Source organism: Phaseolus vulgaris, chromosome 8 (assembly GCF_051622355.1).
Source record: "Phaseolus vulgaris cultivar YP4 chromosome 8, ASM5162235v1, whole genome shotgun sequence".
In the NCBI taxonomy this organism is placed as follows: Eukaryota; Viridiplantae; Streptophyta; class Magnoliopsida; order Fabales; family Fabaceae; genus Phaseolus; species Phaseolus vulgaris.
The window spans coordinates 43,751,120-43,775,327 of record NC_143505.1 but is presented as its reverse complement, the minus strand read 5'-3'; the positions used below and the strand labels follow the sequence as shown (position 1 = coordinate 43,775,327).

The 24,208-nt window shown below is 37.4% G+C and overlaps 1 protein-coding gene across 1 annotated transcript; it reads right to left on the bottom strand.

Annotated features, from left to right (window-relative positions):
* Window positions 1-1,236: 1,236 nt before the first annotated feature.
* On the bottom strand, window positions 1,237-2,352 carry LOC137825598 (protein MKS1). Its single transcript, XM_068631298.2, has one exon. The coding sequence runs from the start codon at window positions 2,224-2,226 to the stop codon at window positions 1,513-1,515; it is 714 nt and encodes a 237-aa protein (XP_068487399.1). The 5' UTR covers window positions 2,227-2,352; the 3' UTR covers window positions 1,237-1,512.
* Between the last annotated feature and the right edge of the window lie 21,856 nt (window positions 2,353-24,208).

The following is a 24,208-nucleotide window of genomic DNA, read 5'->3' as shown; positions in this document are numbered from 1 at the left end:
TCTACCATCGGTACCCACACACAACCACTACCCCAAATCTGATTAACGCTTTTATTCATCCCATTTACCTTAGAATTAAGAAAGTGCACTTTTGGCTCACAATCTCCGTCGATGTCACCCCCAACCATTCATTACATTTGGACCTTACTAGTGAGACGACTTTGAAAGTACAGAAGAGGTTAGACGTAGTTTATTCTTCCTCCCCACACAGGCCGCAAAAACTGCTAACCATACAAATACCTCTTCTCACCAAATTTGCTTTTGTCGCTATCTTATCATCCTGAACCCTCCAGACAATGAAAAGGGTTGAAGGTTGAGCTTTTAAATTCCACAATCCTACATGCAAGTCCCCTCGCATCCTCCTGAACTTCTTCCTTGAGAATTATGTAGTGAACTCTTTAGTCTCGCCAGCTTTCCAGACCCAGGTATCATTGTTCTCGGCGATGACTCTCTTCTCTTCCAACTGACACAACAACTTTTGTTCCTAAGCCCTTTCCCATTCGAAATGATTCCTTCTCCAATCTATCTTCCAAACTCACCCTATATTTTCTTTTATCTCCCCTGCTTGTCAAAGGAAAAATTCCTTAATTGAGAACAACCTTGGGAATTTAACCTTGAGACTTGTATTACCCATCCATTTTTCGTCCCATAACCTGATCTTCTTAACATTCCCAACTTTCCATGCACAATTATCCTCAAAGCTGCCTCTCCACCCCTCAATTTAATTTAATTAATTAATTATGCCTTTGATTTTTTTACCTATACATATACCTTTGATAATCACACAATTTCTGTAATTCCAAATATCATCATTTAAGTTGTTGAAATATAAACACTACTCTCAGGTTAAACAGCGCTGTGTTTAGTGAAATATCAATTATTTATAACTAGTACATTATTCTTTGTTGATGAATTTTATTTTTGTTTACTCGGTTTATATATCCTGAGAGACTATTCTTTCTTAGAACCATATAAATCATCATTCAAACTCAAGAGTTACATTGATTGATATCATATTATGCTTTTGGGAGCCTTTGGCCAAGTACAAATCATATGTCAACATGTTAAAAATGAAAGTTGTTGAAAGGTGTAGTATATGGTTTTTATTTTTTTCAAGGTTCGAAGGGTGCAACCAAGCACATGTAATTAATAGCTGTATAACATAAGACACAATGTATATGATGGTTCGCATGAAGGAACTCGTATAAATGGTGCCACGGTGAAGGTCAAAAGATATTTGAGAACAAAATGGCCCGCTAATAATAAATTCATTAATGTTCGTATGAAAAAAACAGAAAAATAAATAAAGAATCTACTAAAGAAGTTTGAAAGTAGGTACCCACCAAAAGAATAAGAAATTCTCAGTATCCTTCTAGGTCACATCTTCATAGCATATGGAACTACTCCCACTAAAGGTGATTAAATAAAAGAGGTATATATATCTTTCTTTCTCTTTTTTGTAAACGGGGGATTGAAATCCAATCCCAACAAACAACAAAATGAACGAATAAATCAATTGTATGAGAAATTATTGAATAGGTCAATGGATGGGGTACGAGGTGAAACAAAGTTTGAAGGGCTAGACATGATGAAAGTACCTTCCATAAAATTTCTGTTACTGTGAAGAACGGGGCTTAAATCCTGAAAGAAGCTAACCATGTTTGGATCCGTGGATGGTGGCGAGACGAAATTTGAAGGAATGGGAGACAACAAAGCTGGTCCCGGCGACAAAATCCCACGAAACATGCTTGGTCGCTCCAACACCCCATCACTTACTATATCTGACCCTCCAACATCAACATCAACTCTACTCTCACTTGGCTGTTCTTTAATGCTTTGACTTGGTCTAACCATCTCTATTCCAGCGTACCAAGCCGTCGTCGACGGTACCAAGTTGCCACTAAGATCATTGTTATCACCACCATGGTCTTTGTTATCATTTAAAGGGTCTATTAGGACCTTATTAGAAGAGGAAGATGAAGATGAAGAACCGGTGAGGCGTTGAACGAGGCTCATGAACTCACTCGGTGTGGTGTGAATGACTTTTGGAGAAACGGTGTAGATGATCACCGGCTGGCGCGGTGGAGCTGGCAGTTGGCACGGCAGCGGCACCACCGGTGGCTTCTTGATTTTGTGAGATTCCTTGTTGACCCTAAGAGGAGAGGGACGAGGACCTTGGAGTTGTCTTTTGGACGATCTTCCTGAGGGAATGTCTTGTGAGTTCATGGTGGTAGCCAATTAAGGGTTGAGTATTACTGTGAAATGAGTAGAATAGGAAATTATGGTGATGATGGTGGTGCTGAGAAGAGAGTGAGTTTTAGAATGCAAAGTAGGGTATATAAGGGGCTGACATGAAACGCACAGAGAGCGGGTCAATGGTTTAAAAAGGAGTATTTTAATATATGATGTAGGTTTGGTAAAAACTGGTTTATTTTGTGGTAATTTATCTATAGTGTATTCATACAAGGGGGCGGTTTCGTATAATTGTGTGTTTCTGTTAATTTTGATTATTTGGTTATAGGCAGGAGTTGGAAAGGGTCGCGAACACGTGAGAAAGATATATGATGATTGATGAGATTTGGGATATGAGTGGATAAGTGTGTTGACAAGTAGTTACTCAGTATATTATTATGTGGTTTTCATTCATTCCTCGGGGCATTATATACGGAGTTAGTGGGTGTGTAAGTTTTTGCATAGCCTTTTTTTTATAAACAACAAAACTATAATAAATGTGGCTTCTTTAGGAATAATATAATACTCTTACAGTGTATCGGTAAGGGTTATACGAATGATGTCATGTCCTGATCTTCATCACTAAATTGATCGAGATTGTGATCCACATTAATGGGATGATCGACAAAACAGATCCAATTACGCTCAAGCAGAATTAAAGCTAATCCAAGATTAAGAACTAGGTAATGCATTCCTAAATACGGTCCAACTTCCTAACGTGATCCAATAAGAAAAGTCAACCAAAGGTAATATAGATAGCACACATTCCAAGGTCTAGGTACGTCATCATCTACAGTGCTCTGACAACCGAGCGCCGAACACCTTTACTAACTTGAGAGTCAGAGTGCCTTTTGCAGGTACCCTCCGAGTCTGGACTACGAGAAGTGAGACAAGTGAGGAAGAGTCAGGAGCTTGCGATGAAGGAAGATGAAGTACAATCCGACCAACGGAAGGTAGAAGAGGAGTCATCTCTATAGTTCTTTAGACCCTAACCAATAACACAAAGCAAAATAGACTTACACTTCAAGAAATCCTTGTCTGTCTACTCTGCCACAACTAGCTAAAAAATTTTAAAATTCAAAGACCAACCCCGTCACCGAATGAGCAACTACTCATTTGTTGAATAAACAATTATTCCTATACCTCTAAATCTCGCTTACCAATGTAATCCAAACATTATCCAAAATAAAATTAACTGAAGTGGTCGCATCAAGAATTTTAATGACTCTCAATAGAGAAAAAAGATTTCCTTAACTCACTCTAAACCAAGCGTAAGAATACAAGGTATAATATTGCCCACCTCACTTTTATTTTTTCTTTAATTGATTAATTTTTTTTTATAAACAATCTGCATCATATTATAACTAAAAAAAGCTAATTATTTTTTAAAATATGGATGGATCTCAGTTTTGTGTTGTATCACATTTTATTATGCGGTTTACAAAGTAATGTTTTACAAAAGCAAAAACAACCGTCAATACACTACAAAGAAGGGTTACCCAGTTGTTACAACTACATTTGGTGCTAAACAATAAAGCCTGTAGGCCATATTTCTGGAGTGATTTGTGACATTTTTTTTGCAGACTTCACTCATTTAGACTTTTGGTATTGTTTTTCTATACTATGGATTTTGATATTTTAAAATATATTAAATATTATTAATATATGGAAATTAATATATTTTAAGAGTGCAGTAGTTGAGAAATAACATCAAAATATGAATCTTAAATAATCTGGATTCTATTTTTAGATATTTGGTATCCTAAATTCGTTTGAGTTAGTAATTATTGGTAGACAAATATCGGCAGTGAAAAGTTATTTTCTTTTTTAATTCTTCAACCAGGACACTGGTTAGTAAGACTTTTATTATTATATATTATAATGGTATATATTATTATTATTTTATTTCTTCTTCTAATTTTCCTTTTATTTCACGATCTCTTTATAATTGTTGCATTACTGCATAATTATTTTTCTTTTTCTTTACTTATTTTTATATATTTAAATATTTTTATCTTGAAGTAATTTTACCATGTACTTTTAGTTATTGGCATTAGGAAAATTTAGTTAAAGGACGAGGTGATGAAAAACGAGTTCAATTTCATAATCATCCACGAAGGTATACGTTTTAGGGACTAAAGGACTAAAATCATTTATGGACATTAAAAGGAAAAAATTAAAGGCAATAGCACTATATTTGAGATAAATAAAATTATATAAATTATATTGCGTGCTTAGTTTTCTGTAATATCAAGTTAAAGACATATTCTTATGTTAATGGAATGCATCCTATCAATTTGAAAGTCTACCAAGTGAATTAATATAATTTTTTTCAATTTTTTTTTTATCTTAATTAAATCCAACCCAAACTAAACAAATCAAATTCAATAGATTGGTTTGAGTATTGAATTTTTTATTTTAACATCTAATAACCCCGAACTAAATCAATATTATATATTCTTATGATTAATTATTATATATGAAACTTTATTATATAGTTATATAATTTGTTATTATATTGTTTGTTATTATTTGGTTTGTGTATGTTAATTGTAATATTATTACTTATCGTTTTCAAAATACAATTATAACTGTTTTATCAGTTATAATTATTTTTTCAATATCTGTTATTTTTATTTTTTAATATTTTTACGTGATTTATAAATAAAAATTGAGTTCAAATCAATTTTTTAGTTAAACAACCAACATCTTTTTTTATCAATTTAAATCGTCATCGTTATAATTATTTTTAATTTGACTCCTTTTGATTATTATTTCCTCTTTTATTTAAAAAATCCTAAATCTGTATTTTATCATCTTTTTATCATTTCAAATACTGTCTTTATTGAAATTCTATATATTTACTACTGGATACAATTTGATTGGCTTGTCATGCAACAGTTAAATTAGTAGCACTGTTGCTGAAGACTTTAGTCATATAATGTAACTATTAAATTGTTTATTGTTGCTGAAGACTTAGGACACCAATATATTTTAACATTACAACATTACACGCAGTGATTTTATTTGTGGTCTTATCTATGAAAAGTTAATTATTTGTAGATGGGATTCCCAATATTTTTTTACTTTTTATATATTATTTTGTTGATAAAAAAAATACAGTAATCTTAGTTTTTGTTTCCAACATACTCTATGCTTCCACTCAATATATCTATCCCTGCACTTCATATAAATATTTGATCAATTCTACTTTTAACCTATCCATTTGGTGTGAACTGAGTAAATTTTCTTTCAACTATTGGAATATCCCACACTTCCTTATGGTTTATGAAAAAGTTGAATTTCTTTATCTCAGCTGTTACTTCTCACTTCTCTCGGCTTTTTTTATTCCAACCTTCCTTGTCGAATTAAAATCACTTTTTGGGCATTAAAAGGACATTCGAAAAGTCTGCAGGTTTGACTGGGCACACCAAGTTGCTTGCATTGAACCCTTTCTCTTACATTTAATATACATATAGTAATGTAAGCAGTATTTTGGTACGAAAGAGTTTAACTACCCTCACGCATAACAACATACTTTTTCAATAGTTAAATAACGTATGAATGCAAATTGACTTTCTATTCGTTATTTCACTTTTTTTTAAATAAAAACTTTCGGGTATCATTATTCAACTTGACATCTCAGTTATGCTGACAGCTCAAGTAACAACAATCATTTGTCATCACATAAAAATAATATTATTAAAAAAGAAAGAAAGAAAATACAAAAATAGAGGGGCTAAACAAAACTCATATTAACAAAAAAGATACATAGATAAACTATATCTATTCATAAATAATTATAAGAACAAACTAGATGGTAGCCTATTATACCAATGAAAAGATTCTCTATGAATAAATCATAAATTAGTCAACTTATCAGCACACACATTCCTTCACGAAAATATGAGTAACCTTAAACCTGATTTTCGCACAATAATTAAGACAAGTATTCCATTGATTACAAAGCATCCAATGAACATTGGTCCTAACAGTAAACGCAGCACAAACCAAAGTAGAATTACATTCCAGCCAGACATTAGTAAGCCCCATCTTTTGAGTTTCCTCCATAGCATGTATAATCCCATAAAACTCAGCAACCAAAGCAGTCTGAACTTCAAGAAACGCAGAGAAAGCTCCAATAAATTTCCCACGGAAAATACCTCTACAAGTAGCAAGACCAGGATATCCCCTAGCAACCCCATCAATGTTAATTTTAACCCAGCCTGGTGAAGGAAACTCACATCTAACAGGAAGAGGACGAAGAAGTTTACTTGTACGAGTATTAGTACAAAAAAACTTGATCACGTTGAAATCCAACATATCATTCTTCATTGAAGCTTTAGACGAATTTACCCACTAGACGAGTTAAATTTTTAATAACCGAAATAGCCCTATAAACCTCAATCTTATCCTGAAAACGAGCATAATTCCTCATATGCCATATCATCCAAACAGAAAAATTTATCACAGCAAGCTTAATCAATTTAATCAAAGGACTACCATCACTCTTAATAAAAGAGAGAAAATCATCCTTATTAGAGAAATTAAAAGTTGGAAAAATCTGTCGAACCCAACTCCAAATACGCAAAGCATTAGAACATTCAAAAAATAAATGTTGAATAGATTCCTCGCGCTTTTCACAAAGCGTACACATAGAACAAATATGCAGACATTTATTTTGAATATGTTGATCTGTAAGAAGCCGCCCATAAAAATCTTTCTAAAGGACAAAAGTTTTGGAAGGCGAAAGATATGAAGACCAAATAAATTTACCCCAACCACAGGGAACTCCTGGATCCAAGAAAAAAGTCTTAGCTGATTTAAGAGTGAAACAACCAAACTCATCTAGAATCCAATTAGGAATATCCCATTCTGCACTAAGCATGATATGACTAAAAAGATAAAGCATCTACTATAAAGACTGATCCTGCCGGTTGACTCAGCGCAAGAGCGTTGCCTCGTCACGATCTTCCTCACCAGCTTGACACCACGTGCCCTCCAAGTCCGCTCCACAGATAGCCTCTCTGAGAACCTGAAAAACACACAGTGGCGCCTCTGCGGCCGGTGGCGCTCCGACGCTCAAGTCAGATCACAGAATCACTAGAAAAACAATGTGTGTAAAAACAGCGTGTAAAAAAAACTCTTTTTTGAATCTCACTCTGATTCTCTTTTATGCCTCCCTCTGTATCTGGGCCTAACAGAATTCTGTTATGCCTCTCTGGCATGTGTCAGAACCCTGTTGTGCTTTTCTGTGGCAACGTACCTCCAGAATCAGTAAAACGGGAGTGTCTGCGCGTGTCTGCGATTGTCTGTACCTTCAGCGGCACGGAGTGCACCTTTGTCTGGACCGCGTCCCTCTCAGATGATGACACGTGGAGGCATGCAACTAACCACACACGTGTCATTACTTGAAGACTCTAGCGCTTCTTACTGCGTGTCTAAGTTATCCCCTGGCGGAGTAACTTAGCGCATTCCCTTCATCTGGGTAAATCGCATACTCTCAGGAGAACGCCAGGTGTGGCTGGTCTAAGCACACTCACCAGGCATTGCTCTCTGTGCGAACGATTCCCCCTTCGCGATGTCATGCACGTAACGGTTTACTAGCCGGTTTACTAGCCCCCCTCAGGCCACTCTCATGCACGATTCTCTAAGACATGTTCATGTGAGGTCCATGCGTAACGCTCTTGCTGGGAACCTCAGCCCCAGCTTAACTGCGTGTAACACGAGCCCCCGATGACCATGCATCCGATGACTGATCGGTGCTCTATTGCTTCTCGCGTTCTGCCCCCAGGTGTTCATCTGGGAACAGATCTGTCGATGACCGCTTGGTTACTGGCCACCGATCACCGTTCTGGGTGATCTGTCCCCTGACTTCTCTGCCAACTGGTCTGTCGGTGGCCACTTGACTACTGACCACCGATCACCTCTTTGGATGATCTGCTCCCTGATCTCTCTGTCACCCGGTCCACGTGTCACCCTACGAGTGGTCCACGTGATTGTCTTTTGCTGACGTCATCAACCACCGATGATCGACCGGATCACAAGCCCTTCAGTCTCGAGCTGTGAACTCGTTCTCAGCGAAGAGACTAAGTGGTCGCGACCTTGGTCCACGTGGCAAGTGGGCCCACGTCACGTGCTACCTCACGTGCTGCCCTTTAACGTTACGACTACCTCCCTTAATCTCGCGACACGTGGGCGCATCAACGGTCAGCGTGGAGTGTCGCTAGCGCTTCCCTTCTTTTCAAATAGGCGCGCGCCTTTACTGTTTCTTCATCTTCTTCAATCAACCCCCAGACTCTCTGCGAATCCCCTCTTGCGCTTCCATCTTTCTTCCAGCTTTCTATCTTCAGAACCTTCGCGATCATTCAAAGGTATGGTTTTTCTTCTTTCTTGGTCCATTTAGGTTCTTTTCATCGATTGCATTCGTCTTCCCCGTTTTTCCTCTTCTCGACCTAGGCTAGGGTTTTCGCACTCTTCACTCTGCTCTCTGCTTCTCCCTCTTCCTCTTTCCACCTGGACCTTTCTCTCCTTTCCTTCCTCTGTTTTTCACCGAACTATTCATCATTCTCTCTCCTTCCATTCATTCTAACTTTTCGCTTTTCCCCCACTGCAGCTATCCATCAATGGCTCGCTTGAAACAGACCGCTCGAATCATCGCCTCGTCTTCTGGTGCACAGCCTTCCGCAAGTGCTCCAGCTCCACCACCACTCGTTGCAACCTCCTACCACGACAACGCCAGGGTCTATGACTGGGCTCCCCTGGCGTTGCTCGCTGAAACCTCTACCTTGCTACCGCAAGGGCACCTAAAATCCCTCATGAGCAGCGACCCGGATGAGCCCTCTTGCGCCATCGATCGGGAGAACGACTTCAACATCCGCGTCTGCATTCCTCCTCGAGGGATGCCCATCTGCGCGGACGATAGGGCCACCATTGAGGTGCCCTTCGTCTTCGTCTACTCTGCCATCTTCAAAAGGTTGAAGCTACGCCTGCCCTTCACCTTTTTCGAGAAGCAGTTGATGATGGAGCTGAACGTCGCACCCTGCCAACTCCATCCAAATGCCTGGGCTTTCATCCGGGCATTTGAAATTCTCTGCAATTACTTCGGGCATAACGCCTCCGTGGACGTGTTCCTCTACTTCTTCGAGGCGAAAAACCCTGGGGACAGGTCCTGGGTTAGTCTGAACGGGGTTGCTGGATGGGTGCTCTTGGGCCTGTATCAGCAATCCTTCAAAGATTGGAAAGGCAGGTTCTACATGATATCTGCCACCCCACAAAGTCCAACATTGCTCGAGGGGTACCCCCTCTACTGGGTTCCTGTGGTTGAGTTCAAGAAACCCCGGGATCTCGAAGCCATGGCCCCCTACGAGCGCGAGCTATGTGGGCTGTTCCTGGGGGCCAAGTACAACTCTGCACTCCTCATCAAACATGAGTTTGATGTGTTGGCTCTGCAAAAATACATAGGTAGCTCTTCTTCTTCCACCTCTTAGGATACTTGCACATTCTCATGCATGCTTGCATACATTTTGACTTACTTGCATAACTAGGCCATCTAACTCTTCTTTTTCCCTTCGATGTAGATACGATGTCAGGGAAGGATAGCAGGAAAGCTTTGCTGGAGCTTGCCAAACTCCGGGGGGCCAAAGGGACTGACTCCTCTTCTTCCACCACCGATCCTATTGCAGCCCCTCCTCTCTCGGTCGCGCCAGCTGAAGGCCCCAAGCCAGGAAGGAAAAGAAGGAAGCTGGTGAAGGCCTTTCCTTCATCTGCTGCTGTTGCTGCTCCTGCTCCCTCAACCGAAGAGGAGAGCTCTGGCTCTCCTCTCATACACCGCAAGAGGACACTTCCAGCGGTTGGGGGGGCTTCATCTCTTCAGCCTGGGGAGATTGAGGTAGTGGAGATAGAGGAAGGTTCACCCTCGCCCCTCTCTATTCAACCTGCCCCAGTGCCAACATGCTCTCTCTCCCCCAAACAACTGCCATCCCCAACTCCTCGATCGCCATCTCCTCCCCCAGCAGGCCAACCACTTGGTCAATCCACTCCACCTGCTGGGGGTGATTCTGCTCGCTCGGGGGATCTCCCGGGACCTCTCGTGTCGCCACCACCACTGCCAACCTCCGCTGCTACCGCTGAAGGTGGTGGGACCAGCTCTCGACCAAGCGGCTCTGGAACAAGTAATGAGAACTTCAGCCGAGTCATTGCTCTGGTTACTTTATCAGCCAAAGGTTGAAGAAAACGACCCATTGGAGCACCAACAAAGATAGGAACTCCTAGATAAGTGAAAGACAAACAACCATGACTACAAGAAAGAATACGCTGAATTTTGGTGATAAATCTTGCAGAATTATCTATGGTGAAAAAACTACTCTTAGAATTATTAACATATTGACCCGAGAAATCACCATATGTTTTAAGAAAAATATTCAAATTTCTAAGAGACTTATTATCTGCTCTACAAAAAACAAAAATGTCATCCGCATATAAAATATAAGAGAGAGTGAGAAAACCTTGCGGACTAGCCATATGTAGTATCTTCTTATCATTCACAAGATTTGAGATACCTCTACTTAGAACTTCCTCTGCAAGACAGAAAAATAGATGAGAGAAATGATCACCTTGTCTAACACCTCTGCTACAAGGAAAAAAACCAACCAAACTGCCATTTATTCTGATAGAAAGCATAGCTGAACGGAGAATAATACTAATCTAAACGATAAACGAGGGGTGAAACCCAAAGCGTGACAAAACTAATAGTAAAAACTTCTAACTCAGAGTGTCAAAGGTTTTGTGAATACCAACTTTGTAAGCCACATTACCTCCGTGAACCCTTTTAGAAAGCAAGTTAACAGCTTCAAAAGTAATACCAATACAATCCCGGATCTGTCTGCCCTGCACAAACTCATACTGATTAGGAGAAATAATTCTGGCAGCCACAAGAGCAAGCCGATCGGCCAAAATCTTGGAAATAATCTTAAATTTAAAATTGACAACAACAATTGGCCTGTAATCTTTAATGGATTCAACACCCTGAATCTTAGGAAGAAGAGATACCACATTACTGTTCATTCTAGGGAGAACACAATTTTGTTTAAAAAACTGTTGGACATCCTTGCAAACATCTGTCCCAATAATTTCCCAACAAGAATGATAGAAAGCACCACCAAAATCATCAGGATCAAGAGCATTATTATCATTAAGGTTAAAAACAACATTCTTGATTTCCAAAAAATCAGGACATTTAATCAACATCATATTCTCCTTAGAGGAAACCAATAAAATCAGGAATATAAGTACCAATAAAATCTTCCATATTGCCTGTATCCTGATCATGAGAAATAGACTCAGCGTAAAGAGTTTTATAAAAGTCCAAAATATGTTCCTCAATGAGTTTAGGATCCTCAATAACCACATTATCAATTCGTAGACGATGAATCCCACTAGAATTATTTCTCCTATTGACCACAACATTGAAAAAAAGTAGTATTTCTATCCCCATCTTTAAACCAAAGCATCTTAGCCCTTTCTTTCCAAAAGAAATACTAACAATGAAGAGCCTGATCAAGCTCCTCCTTAGTGATCTTTTCTTGACAGAGAAACCCATCAATATTAGACATACTAGCAGTCTCTAAGGTTTGTTGAATACCAAGGAGGAGACCTTGCTTAAGAAGAACTGCATTGTGAACATTACCAAAAGAATTTTTATTCCACTCACGGAGTTCAATTTTCAACGTTTTTAAGTTATGTTGCAAAATAAACATAGGACACCCAACAACCTTATTATCCCAAGAATCATGAATAAGCTTTAGACATAATTTTTCCTGAAGCCACATAGAAAAGAAATGAAAATTGCTAACCTTCCTCAAAGAATTACTAGCAAGACTAGAAAGTATAGGGGAATGATCATAACAATTTTTAACAAGAATCTGATAAGTACAAGAATCCCATTCATCCAGACACACTCCGTTACATAACGGTCTATCCAGTATTCTATGAATTCTACACAATCCTCTCCTTCCGTTACACCAAGTATAACAAGTTCCAGTAAAAGGCATACAAGAAAGATCATTAGAATTAATCCAATCAAGGAATTAATTACAAGGAACCTGATTAGGAGCCACCACCCTTTTACAGTCATCTACCAAGAGCATGACATTAAATTCTTCCATAATACACCAAGGCCCTATGAAGGAACTAAGATCCCTCCACAAAAACTGTCTAGCCACATATATGTTAGCACCATAAACACCTGCAAAGCTAAAACATTTATCATGCAAATGGCAAGTTACAGAAATAAATTGTTCATTTACAAAGAAATTTCGGACCAGATTAGGAACCGACAAACACCAAAGCTTAGCCACTTTATTAACAATAGGAGACGTAGCCACCAAATGCATATTAACAGATTTGAAAAGGACTTCAAAAACATCAATGTACGACACCATAGGTTCAACAAGAAAAACCAGAAGGGGTTTATGTAGTTTAAGTAAACTAATCAACATCTCTACAGTTTTGTGGTTTCCCAGTCCTCTAATATTCCATAAAAATGAAGAGACATTCATTGGGACATTGTGGAGAGAACTGTCTTAATAGTTTTTTTTTTTTTGGATTTATCAGTTCCCCTGGTTTTCTTTTAGTGCAAATTATTTCCTCCCCAATATCATTGGCCTCCTCCTCCATCTCATTTGGATCAACCCAAAATTTTGAAACAACATTTGTAGTTTCCAAACCATAAAGAGAGGAAAAGTGATTATGCAAGACCAACGATAGTGCTTTCACATCCCCAGGAGGTTTAGCCTTCCGAGGGGAGGTATGAGGCGACGAAGATGGTGCAATTACAATAGCAGCGACCTCCACATGATGACCATCAATTAGATTTTTAGTTGGTATGTTAGAACCTGCAGGTGATTTAGCCCTCCGAGAAGAGGTAGGACACAACGGTACAACCACAAGAGTAGAGACCTCCACATGATGATCATCAATAGGAGTCGTAACAATATAAGGATCACCTCCCACATCTGTAGTGTTGATCAAGGATGATCTTGAAGCTTTGATGTCTCCAAATCCATGGTGTTTGATGGAAGGCTGGAGTTGCTGCTTGTGTGGGTGGGTTTTTGGGTAGAATGATCTGTAATCCACTCTTTGTTTGAATCTAAAACAGTTTGGAATCAAAACCTTTTTGAAAAAGATTATTTTATGAAGAAGTGGAAAAACAACCTGTTGTTTTCTCGTTTCAATCGATTGTTTATCACTTAGAGGTTTTTGAAAAGGGTTTGAAGCTGTTTGACTTGGTTGACTTTGTTGTCAAACCAATTCAATCGGTTGTTTTGAGGATTCAACCGATTGTTTGTTGAAAATCCATAACAAAATTTCTGTTATGTTTGCAAATCAGCTTTAAATGTTTTCTAACTGAATAGGCTCTTGCTTTAAATGTTTTTAATAGCTTTTGGAGTATTTAAAGAGGTTGTTATATTCTCTTTAATGTTTTGATAACAGTTTTGAGACATTTGTGAAAGTGTGAAAACAGATTTGAGTTTTCAAGATTTGCATTCAAGATTTTGGGTTTTCTCAAAGAAGTGGAATAGGATTGCTGTAATCTTTTGATTTGATCTTAATTAGGTGTAATCCTTTTTTAGTCTATTGTATTTCTGAATATTGGTGTGTAAGTGCAGAATCAGAGGGTGTTTTGATTTCTGTGGTGTTTGTGTGCCAAAGGAAATGTGTGACTTGAGGTGTTTCAAGGTCACTTCTTTGGCGATGTGTTTGTAATCTGGATTTTGATTGCATAGCAGATACCTAGTGGTTTCTGGGGACTGGATGTAGCTCTTGGGATAAGAGTGAACCAATATAAATTGCATGTGTGCTTTTCTCTTACCCTGAACTCATTTAAATTATGCTTTTAAGTTGGTTTTAATACTGTTGATATAAACAACCGGTTGAATCGCAAAAACAACCGGTTGATTTTTTGTTATTCAACTTACACAGTTTTAATTGATTGCTTTCTGGATTTCTATATCTGTGATTCTGTATTAAGCTTCATTATATCTTCAATGTTTGCGAAAATATTTCATAAACAATTCACCCCCTCTTGTTTAAGGTCATATATTCTAACAATTTTCAGGGTCTCTAAATGCAGATCTTCTAAGGAGATGAGGGATACTCTAGAGGTAACTCATGAAGGAACGAACGATGTAAAAAGGGCAAGGAAACATACTTTAATACAAGAGTATGAGATGTTCAGAATGCTCAAGGGAGAATCAATTGCGGATGTGCAAAAGCGGTTCACTCACATTGTCAATCATCACATGAGTCTTGGAAAGGTCTTTGACAAAGAAGAGTTGAATATCAAGATTCTCAAATGTCTTGACAGATCTTGGCAACCTAAAGTCACGGCTATCTTAGAATCAAGGGACTTGACATCTTTGACTACAACCTCCTTGTTTGGAAAGCTTAGGGAGCATGAGTTGGAGATGAATAGACTCAACATTCAAGAGAGTGAAGATAAGCATGTAAGAAACATTGCCTTGAAAACTGCCAAGAACAAGAACAATCAAGTTTCAAGTGATGAGAGTGAAGGAGAAACTCTTAGTTTGTTTTCCAAAAAGTTTAGCAAATTCTTGAAGAAGAACCTCAACAAGGACTCCAATAAAGAAAGGTATGGCAACAAGAAAACTAGTGATTTTAATGCTAACAATTATACTTTTCATGGTTGTGGAGAGCAGGGGCACATAAAGGCTTAATGCCCAAATAAAGAGAAGAAGTCAAGCAAGAAGGAAAAGAAAGCAAAATAAAAAAGAGTTTATATTGCTTGGGATGAAAATGATGTTTCTTCATTTAGCTCCTCATCAAGTGAAGATGAAGAAGCTAATCTGTGTTTGATGGCCAAGGAAGAGGATGATGCAAGTAGTGTAAGTTCTTGTACTTCTTTAAATGCTGAAAATTATAGTCAACTTCTTCAAGCTTTTAAAGAAATACACGAGGAAGCTAATCGTTTGGCACTCTTAAACAACCGATTGAAAGGGTTGAATAACTGGCTTGAAAATAGAGTCAAGGCACTGAAAAAAAGAGTTGGAGAATTCAAAAGCTGATTTTGAAAATCTAGAAATGCTTTACAAGAACTCTTCTTGCAAGTGTGACTCTTTTGTTTGTGAAAATTGTGAATCTTTTGAAAAGAAGGTTCACTATCTTGTGAAAACTGTGGATAGGCTTTCAAAGGGCAAATCCAATTTTGAGAATATCTTGACATCTCAAAATTGTGTTTTTGGAAAAGCAGGTTTAGGTTTTAATTCACAGAGCAAGAAGAATGAGTTTTCAAAGTCTTTTTCAAAATTACCAGAAAAAGAACCGATTGAAAAATTGAAACAACTGGTTGTTACATGCTTTTATTGCATGAAGAGATGCCACTCTATTAGATTTTGCGATATTAGGAATTATTTTGTTCCTAAAGGTGTTATGAGATGGATTCCCAAGAATTCTGAGGTTCCTCATGATAAAGTTAATGTCAAAGGACCAACATTTGTAAGGGTACCAAATCTTGTTGCTTGATTTCATGGTTTTACAGGATTACTAAGAGATAAAGAAATCTTGATTCACAAGATCAAGCTTATGAAGGGACCTTCTGGACTTCCAATTACTGTGTTGTACCAGCTTAGTCCTCTTGGAGGCCAAGTGAAATTTCTTGATCATGGACAAAGACTTATTGAAAGAACTACTTTGTCAAAAGGATAAGACTTTCCTTGTTTTTTTTTTCTTCTCTTGAATTTTTCTTTAATTCTGTATTATGAAAAATATTGATTGATGTATTTATCTTTCATATATGTAATGTGTATATGAATCCTACCTTTCTTATACATCTTTGCCTATTAATTTTGAATCTGTAAAATGCTTAAGTTGCTGTCACAGAAAAACAACTGATTGTTTTCACGAAACAACCGATTGTTTCCCTCTGATAGCTCTGCATTGAATTGATTTTTTTTTTATTTTTTTTTTGCATTCTGTATGTTTCAGATTCTTTCCCCAAGCAGTTATGGGTCAAAGTGCATTTACCATGGGTTTGATTTCATTCAGAAGGGTGTTACTTTTGTCGTAAATGAAATATATTCCATAATTTCTTGGAAAGTTAAGAACCTTTATGACTAGTCAAAGTCTTCATGTGCTTCCATGTAAAATCTGCCACTGAGTGACGTGCCACTGTGTAGTCTTGGACCAGATTCTCTTTCTTGAAGACTGAAACCCACTAAATTCCAAGGATTGGAACTGTCTTATGTGACTATATAAACTCTTATGCAGTTGTTTCTCTTCACATAAACAACCCATTGCCACATCTCTTGTTGGTTTGTATATCTGCCCAAAAATCTCATTCTACTTTTCTGTTTTTCTCTTTGTCTTCATGGAACCCACACCCCCTTAATCAAAGAGGATCAAAACAATATTTGTAAGAAGGGGAGGACGCATTGAGGCATGGTTATCGGGTGAAGATGAAAAGATTGAGAAATATCTTCATGAAACAAGTAGGAAGACAATAAACAACCCAAAACTTATCTCTTTCAATTGGTTAAAGGAGCAGAAGTTGGCTGAGCTGAGAAATCTTCTCAAGGAACAAATGCTAAAGAGGTTCTTGGAGATTCCAAAGCATGGATACAGGTTTCCAGAACCTTGACGAACAGATTGAAGCTGTTCAAAACCAACTATTTGAGTTGGAGTATGAAAAGGAAGATTGAAGCAAAGTTTTAGTTATTGTTTATGCTTATCTTGCTTTAATTTTTTTGGACAATTTCTTTCTTAATTCTATTTTTATCAGAAGCAAGGTGGCCCAAGGAGGACCCCGCATTAGCTTCTCTAGGAACATCAATGTGGGGCCTACCACGAGATTCGACTACGGATATTTCTTTCGATACTCTTTAGGTTTTTTAGGAGCCCTAGTCCTCCCCTAATTTCGTTCATTAGAAATTATCTTCTAAGAAGGTTTATGTTGAGGCCCAGGAACATGACCCTAATCATGAATCACCCGACACTGAGCAAGCTCATGCTCTATCATCTTATAGTGAGAGTAAAAAGGAGGGAGCCATTCATATTCCACACCAGCTGCAAAAGTATAGTCTGGACGTTCAACCCGTATGTGATTGGAAAGCAGGGACAACATATCAACATCCACTAGGATTCTAGGAAACATACCCCTATTCTTTCTCATAGTACTCTTATCCAAAGACAAAGGAGTACCAAGACCTCTGATGATGGAATTGCCTTTGGCCTCCAATATTCAAAAGGTAATTTGTATATTCGAATCCAGGCTTGAGTTTTGGTACTCTTCATAGTAGTTGGAACAAAGTCTTTTGTTAAGGCAAACAGGCTAAAGAAACCTGGAGATAACTTCAAGGAACCTATTCTGAGGGCCTATCGTGATGGAAGAGGGTCAAGCTCAACACCCCATGAAAGACAAGAGCCAAACCTAGAGTGTCTAGAGCCAAGTGGGGAGCGTCTAGCACATGAAGAAGAACGTCTAGAGGGGGAGCGTCTAGAAGGAGGAGGAGAGCGTCTAGAAGGAGGAGGAGAGCGTCTAGGACCTCTTACTAGGTCTATGACCAAGCTACGAATGGGAGCCTTGGGCCAAGCCACAGATGGGAGAGAAAGCAACATGTATATGCTCCATGAAGGCCCATTAAGGGTAGCTTAGTACTAAGTGTAGTGTAAATAGCATAAACTTGTCTTACATGTGATTTACCCTAGATTTTGTGCACGTTCTAGAACATTGCCTCACATGGCCAACCATGTGCTCCATGTGGAGTAATTTGCATTTCATTTTGATTAGCATTAGGGTTGCATTATGGTCCTCCTTAGCCTATAAAAGGAGGAGCCTACACCTTATATTTTCAAGATTAAATTGAGTAATGTTATGCTGCCCATTTAGTGCCATACTTTGATCCTTGCTAACTTCTAGGTTTTAATCTTCCTTTCACCACCTACAAAGGGGCTGGCCGAACCTCCCCATGTCCATACTCTTCATGCACCTTCAAGGTCACCACACCTCCTAGGAGGACCTTGTCCATCTCATCCATAAGCTTCCGCACCATCTTCAGCCAATCATCCAAGAAGAGCTCATAGAAAATCCATCATATCGCATGTCTTCTAAAGAAGCGAACTCAAACTCATAAAAACCTTTTGCTTTCCACGGTCCAAGAGCCTTCCACACCGGCTGCAACTTTTAGTTAAATCCATGTGTGTGAGAGGTTTATCTCCTTAGAAAGAATAACCCGACCATGTAGATGGGTCTTGCAATCCTCAAGGCCAACCAAGTAATCTACCTCATGGATCCGGACCACAATCATGTCTCCCTTAATACAAGGAGTAGGTAACTCGAACAAAGGAATGTCGCATGTAGTTCCCAAAGCCTGAGCAAAAGTTTTCCTTTGGCCAAGCTTAGCATATACATTCTTCGCAGGAGATACTTCACAATCCTTCAAAGAATTCCATGGAATAAGGAGACACAGTTTGCTGCCAAGAATCGTCGTTGTCCGCCACAGTCCAGGAAGTGGACCACCACTGCTAACCGCACCACCGTCATGCACGACTGTTCCAATCGCGCACAACCACATTTCGCACACGCATACCACCCACCGCACACGACGCATGCTCTCCTGCACATCGTGCCACTATCGCGTGCTGTATTCTCGTCTCTGTGCCGCACCACAAACCTGAACTTGGTTGCCGCCACCGCGCTTTGCACCCTACGTGAAACGCGATCTGGAAAGACCTGCACCTGGTTTCCACAAAACACGATCTGGGATGTGCACTTGGTCGCCTTCGCCGCACTCTATACTCACTCAATAGACCTGCGCGAAATTGCTCACGCAACAATGGTCACCACGAAATGCAATCTGCCACGCTGCCATAAAACCCTAGCTTTGGGATGTCGCCGCCCCGCAAAACCCTAACACCACCTATATTGTTGTTTAAATTTCTATTTAAAATTAATTTCACCTATTTGATTCTAATAAGTTATTCCTTAGGTAATAATGAGCGGGAGATCAACTGAAAAAGACTCTCCAATGCTTAAGTCAATAGGAGCACAAAAATGATAAGTTCTTAATAGTATGATAGTTAAGAGTGTGAGATAAGATCATATTGTACTTCCTGGAGAGTAGGTATTTAAAGGTCTCTTAGTTGGTGGCCTTTGGATTGGCCTAGTGACGCCTTTGGGTTGGCCACATGATTGTCATTTATTGTTTCATAAATGATCGTTCATCATTGAAGGCTCATTGATTAGGTCGTTTCATTCATAATTGTCATTGATGACAATGAAGGCTCGGTTATGGGGTGTGCTCAACTGCCTGAGCTCCTTAAGCTTCTTGACCTTTAGGTGGGTAGGTACACAAGTACCCCGTTCAGAAACCGAGGTGATTATCATATGATTAGAAGCCAAAGGGTGAACGAGTTATTAAGCCTCCATGTTCGCATCCTCACAAGTCTGGTGTTGGTTGGGAGAGGCGGTTCGCTTCAACCGAGCTGGTTTTTCATGCCCAAATAATTTATTTTTGAAAAGATAATAATAATAATAATAGACATTGTATTGGGGTTTTCTCTTTCATGACAGCGTATCACTGTCGTGACAGTTAATGTCACATCCCCTTAATTTCCCCTAATTATTCTTCTTCTCAAACCATTTATTGACATATTTCGAAAAGATGTCTTTTTGGGCTTTTACCGTTTGCACTTCTCTTACATTGTTTGCGCTTCTTCTTCGCATCAACTTCTTTGCTGCCATCTTTTTTACTCAATTTCTTCCTTTGCAAGGTCTTTGCTTTCGCACTAGGTACATTCTCATGGCCTCCCTGTTCTGCTTGCTCTACTATTTTCTCCTCATCTCCTCGTACTCGTGACCTTCTAGGTAGCGAATCTTTGTCGAGTCAGACCCTATCTAATCGTTTGGAGGGAGTTTATGCCTCTATAAATCTTCCTTCTACCTCTATTGCTGTAAGGGAATACGGGGAAGAGAGGAAGTCTAAAAAAGTCAGGATTCCTAGTGAGGTTCCCAAGAAATGCATGAATAGGTTTCCTCTTGTGCCCTATGGGAGTTACCTCTGGGTCTCTGGTGAAGTACACACGTATCCTTTGGAGTTTACCTCTCTACGTCTTGTGGAAGAGTTGGTTAGTGTTCATAGTTTTTGCACCAATAGGATGAAGAAGTATGGGGTGTGGTAGCCACCAAGATGAGTGAAGGGTCGCCACTTGAGAGTCTCACACCACTCAAGATCAGACCTAGCCAAGAGGATTCAAACCTCACACAATTTGTGCAAAGTAACTTTTCTATTCAAAATTAACATGTAATACATGGAGTAAGGCACCCTATTTATAGGAATGGGTGCTTTGGTGGCCAAGAAGGGAAATGGTAGGATGGGAAATAAGGGAGGGGCGGCCAATGAGGGTTGACTAAGGTCAAAACTGCACCTTTAGGCTCTTCTTCTAGAAACTAAGTCAAAAACCTTAATTATAAGAGCCTTGTCTTGAAAAAATGCGCTTGGATCAAGCCCATTTTTCTATGAGCACTTCTATTTATGCTAAAGGCATCTATTCTGTCCTATCTTGCTATTTGGACTCCTAAATAGAGCCCAAACCATCTACAACTTGTTTTATTCTTCAAGAATAACAGCAGGAAAATAATAGATGCTCTGATTTGTGTCCTTTTCTCCCTCTGGTGAGCTCTGCTAGATCCTTTGTGAGGTCTTCACTTGATTTTTGAGATGTTTTCTCATAGTATGAATGGTACTGTGCATCCTTGGTTAAAAGTGAATCAGTATAAACATCTTGTGTGATTCTCTCTATCCCTACACTTATAAACTGTTTTAACATTGTTTTAAATTATGCTGGTATAAACAACCGGCTGTTTCGTGAAAACAATTGGTTGATTTTTTGAAAATAAACTTGAAATAGAAATTTTATTAAGTTGAACAAAAAATTAATTGGTTGATTTTTAGAACTTTTCACTCTACCTTCGAACTTTGTGAAAATCTTTAAAAAATAAAATTCATCCCCCTTCTTGTATAGGCCTCTAATTCTAACATTTTTACTATAAGTGGAGAAATATGTAATGTAATAAGTGAACTAGATAATTATGTGTGCCATTCTTTGTGTTGGGTGAGAGAACCTTTCTTATACAATAATTATTTCATATACCAACTCATACAATATAATTAGTTCATATACCAATAAGTAATGAAAATTAACCATAAGATGAGTTGTTGTTGGAGAATATCTTCATTTGTCAAAGGCTCTATAGTTGGAGAAGGAACATATAACCTTTGGTGTTGCCTTGATTAAAGTCAATTCCATGATTTATAGTATGATAGAGACACGCAATGCACAATGCAGTTGAATATCAACTATAATTTGACATATAATTAATTTATGACAATAATAGAGTATATATAGAATAAACTTTACTAGTTGATCTATCTAGCATAATTCTTTTTAAAATGAATGTTAAAATATATGTTTGTGCTTATTGAGTTATAACCATATCATTCATAACTAGGTAGTTGTTTAAAAGAGATGTTCTACCATTATAAATAATTGAGTTTTCTTTTGCAACCCTTATTCATGCTAAGGATCCAAGAGGTTCACACACTGACGCCAAGTCAGCACTACTAAGACCAAATCAAGCTCTTTGACTACCTTGGCTTCATGTTATTTTTTTCTATTCTTTTTGCCACTACTCACACTTATTGATCTAATTTACAGTCCACAAACTATTCATAGGGTTTATGAAATTTAGTTTCATTTATTTTTAAATGACAATTATTGATCTAATACAAGTCTAAATTTTATTCTCAATTCTCATATGTTGTGTAAGCAAATTGAAAATCAACTACTATTCCTGTTCATAACAAAATGGACGAGTCAATTCAAAATAAGTCAAAAATATGTTTTTTTTAAGGACAATCACAATTGAAAAAATTGTCTAGGTAGTCAATGAAAACTTTAAACCATAATATTTGTTTCCTCGTTAATTTGTATTTCTTAATTGAGCAACAAACTTCTTTACTTGTTTTTTGTCTTTTCAAATTCCATTAATTAATATAAAATTTCAATTTTTTAACCAGTGGGTAAAAAAATAGATAATAATTTTCTAATGAGACAACATCTAATAATTTTCTAATGAGACAACATTAAAAAAATTGTATTAGTAACATATTCCCTCCATTTGCATTATCCATCGAAACAATGTATACACAATATAACAAATAAAAATAACACAAAAAAAAATATATGTCTTGTGCATGCAAACATAACTTTTAAAAAAACTCAAAGTTGTGCTTGAAAGTATAATTTTAGGAGATAAAAGAATTAAAGTTTTAAAAATAAAATCTATCCATTGATCGACAACCCTAAACCACATTAAAAAAAAAATCCTTTTTGACAACATTTTCCCTCTTATCGACAACAAATAAGTTAGGAAAATCTCATTTCCTTCCTAAGGGGAATATATACCTAGAGTAATTCGATATTGAAGATGAGGTGTAAAATATTAATATAAAATGTTATGTTTCTGAACAAATGTTTAAATTTTAGTAGAAAGAAGAATTTAAATGTTTATCAATGGAGGGTACATGAGATGTGTTAAATAAAGATTTGAATCTCTAATAAAAAAAGTTTTTAACATACTTTGTAATCGTGTGTGTATTTCACTCAGGATTATCTCTAGAGATACTAGTAGGATTTTTCTTTTAAGAATTTGGTGGGTAAGATATATAATAATATGGTAATAAAGCCCTTAAAAGTAACTTAATTTGATTAGTATTAAAAATAAACGAGATATCGTTATTTACGGCAAGTTTTCATTCAATAAAAACCGTGTTCGACAATCTTGAATGAATCGTACTTAGGCATAGTTCTTTATTCATCTTAGCCACAAAACCCTAACTAGCCAAATCGATCTCGTATAGCTACCTCATTGAAGTTGTCAATCAACTAATCAACGTGGACGAAGCGAAGTTGCTTTTAAACAATTATTTGACTTTTGAGATAAAATATTCATTGAAGATGTATGTCAAAGAAATATATTGATTAACTATGAGTATGATACTAGCACAAAGTTCCTAAACACAATAGAAAAAGGCCATTTGGGTTTATTAAATATACCTCAATGAGCATATGATGAACACACAAATATGTTAACACAAATTGCTATTGGATTAACGGGTGCGGTAAAGACCACACAGGGTGATGAATATGATGCTCTAACTAAATCTTATTATATTTTTTTACATTATATATTAAATATAAATTAATTTTAAAAAAATATTTAGTTACTAAATTTAAAAACTAGTTTCTAAATTGGTATCTAATTAGCTACCAATGTTTTCGTTATCAATTTTTAACTAAAATATTGATAGTTAGATACCAATTTAGAAACTAGTTTATAAATTTTATTAATAATATAAATTACTTTAGATATCAATAATATATTTAGTTTCTAAAATAATATCTAATTTAGTCAAATATAGTGACTAATTATTTCAAATTGATTTTGTATTGGTCGATACCAGACGAGTCAGTCTCGACCTTTGTTACCGACCGACCGTGTCAAAGAACATCTCGATGCACTTAATAAATAAAAGCAACGACAATTACGAGAGCATTTAATGTGTCATATTTGCGCTTCAGATTATGCGGGAAATATCTCTGACAAATCAGTTAAATACTGATTAACTGAAAGATGGTACATATATTCTTCAGATATTCCAACTTACCTAATACCAATATACCTCCCTACAAGTCAGGGATCACGATACATATCAGTGAGTAACCGATATCCAGCCCATTACAATAAGGGCCCATAACCAACGCTATAAATAAACCCATCACAGAGGTGTTAGGTACGCTTAAATCAGTTACAAATATATACTCTTTGTAAGAATTGATGGCTTAAACAAGAGGGGAGGTGAATTGTTTTATCAAAGATTTTCGCAAATGCTTGGTCTAG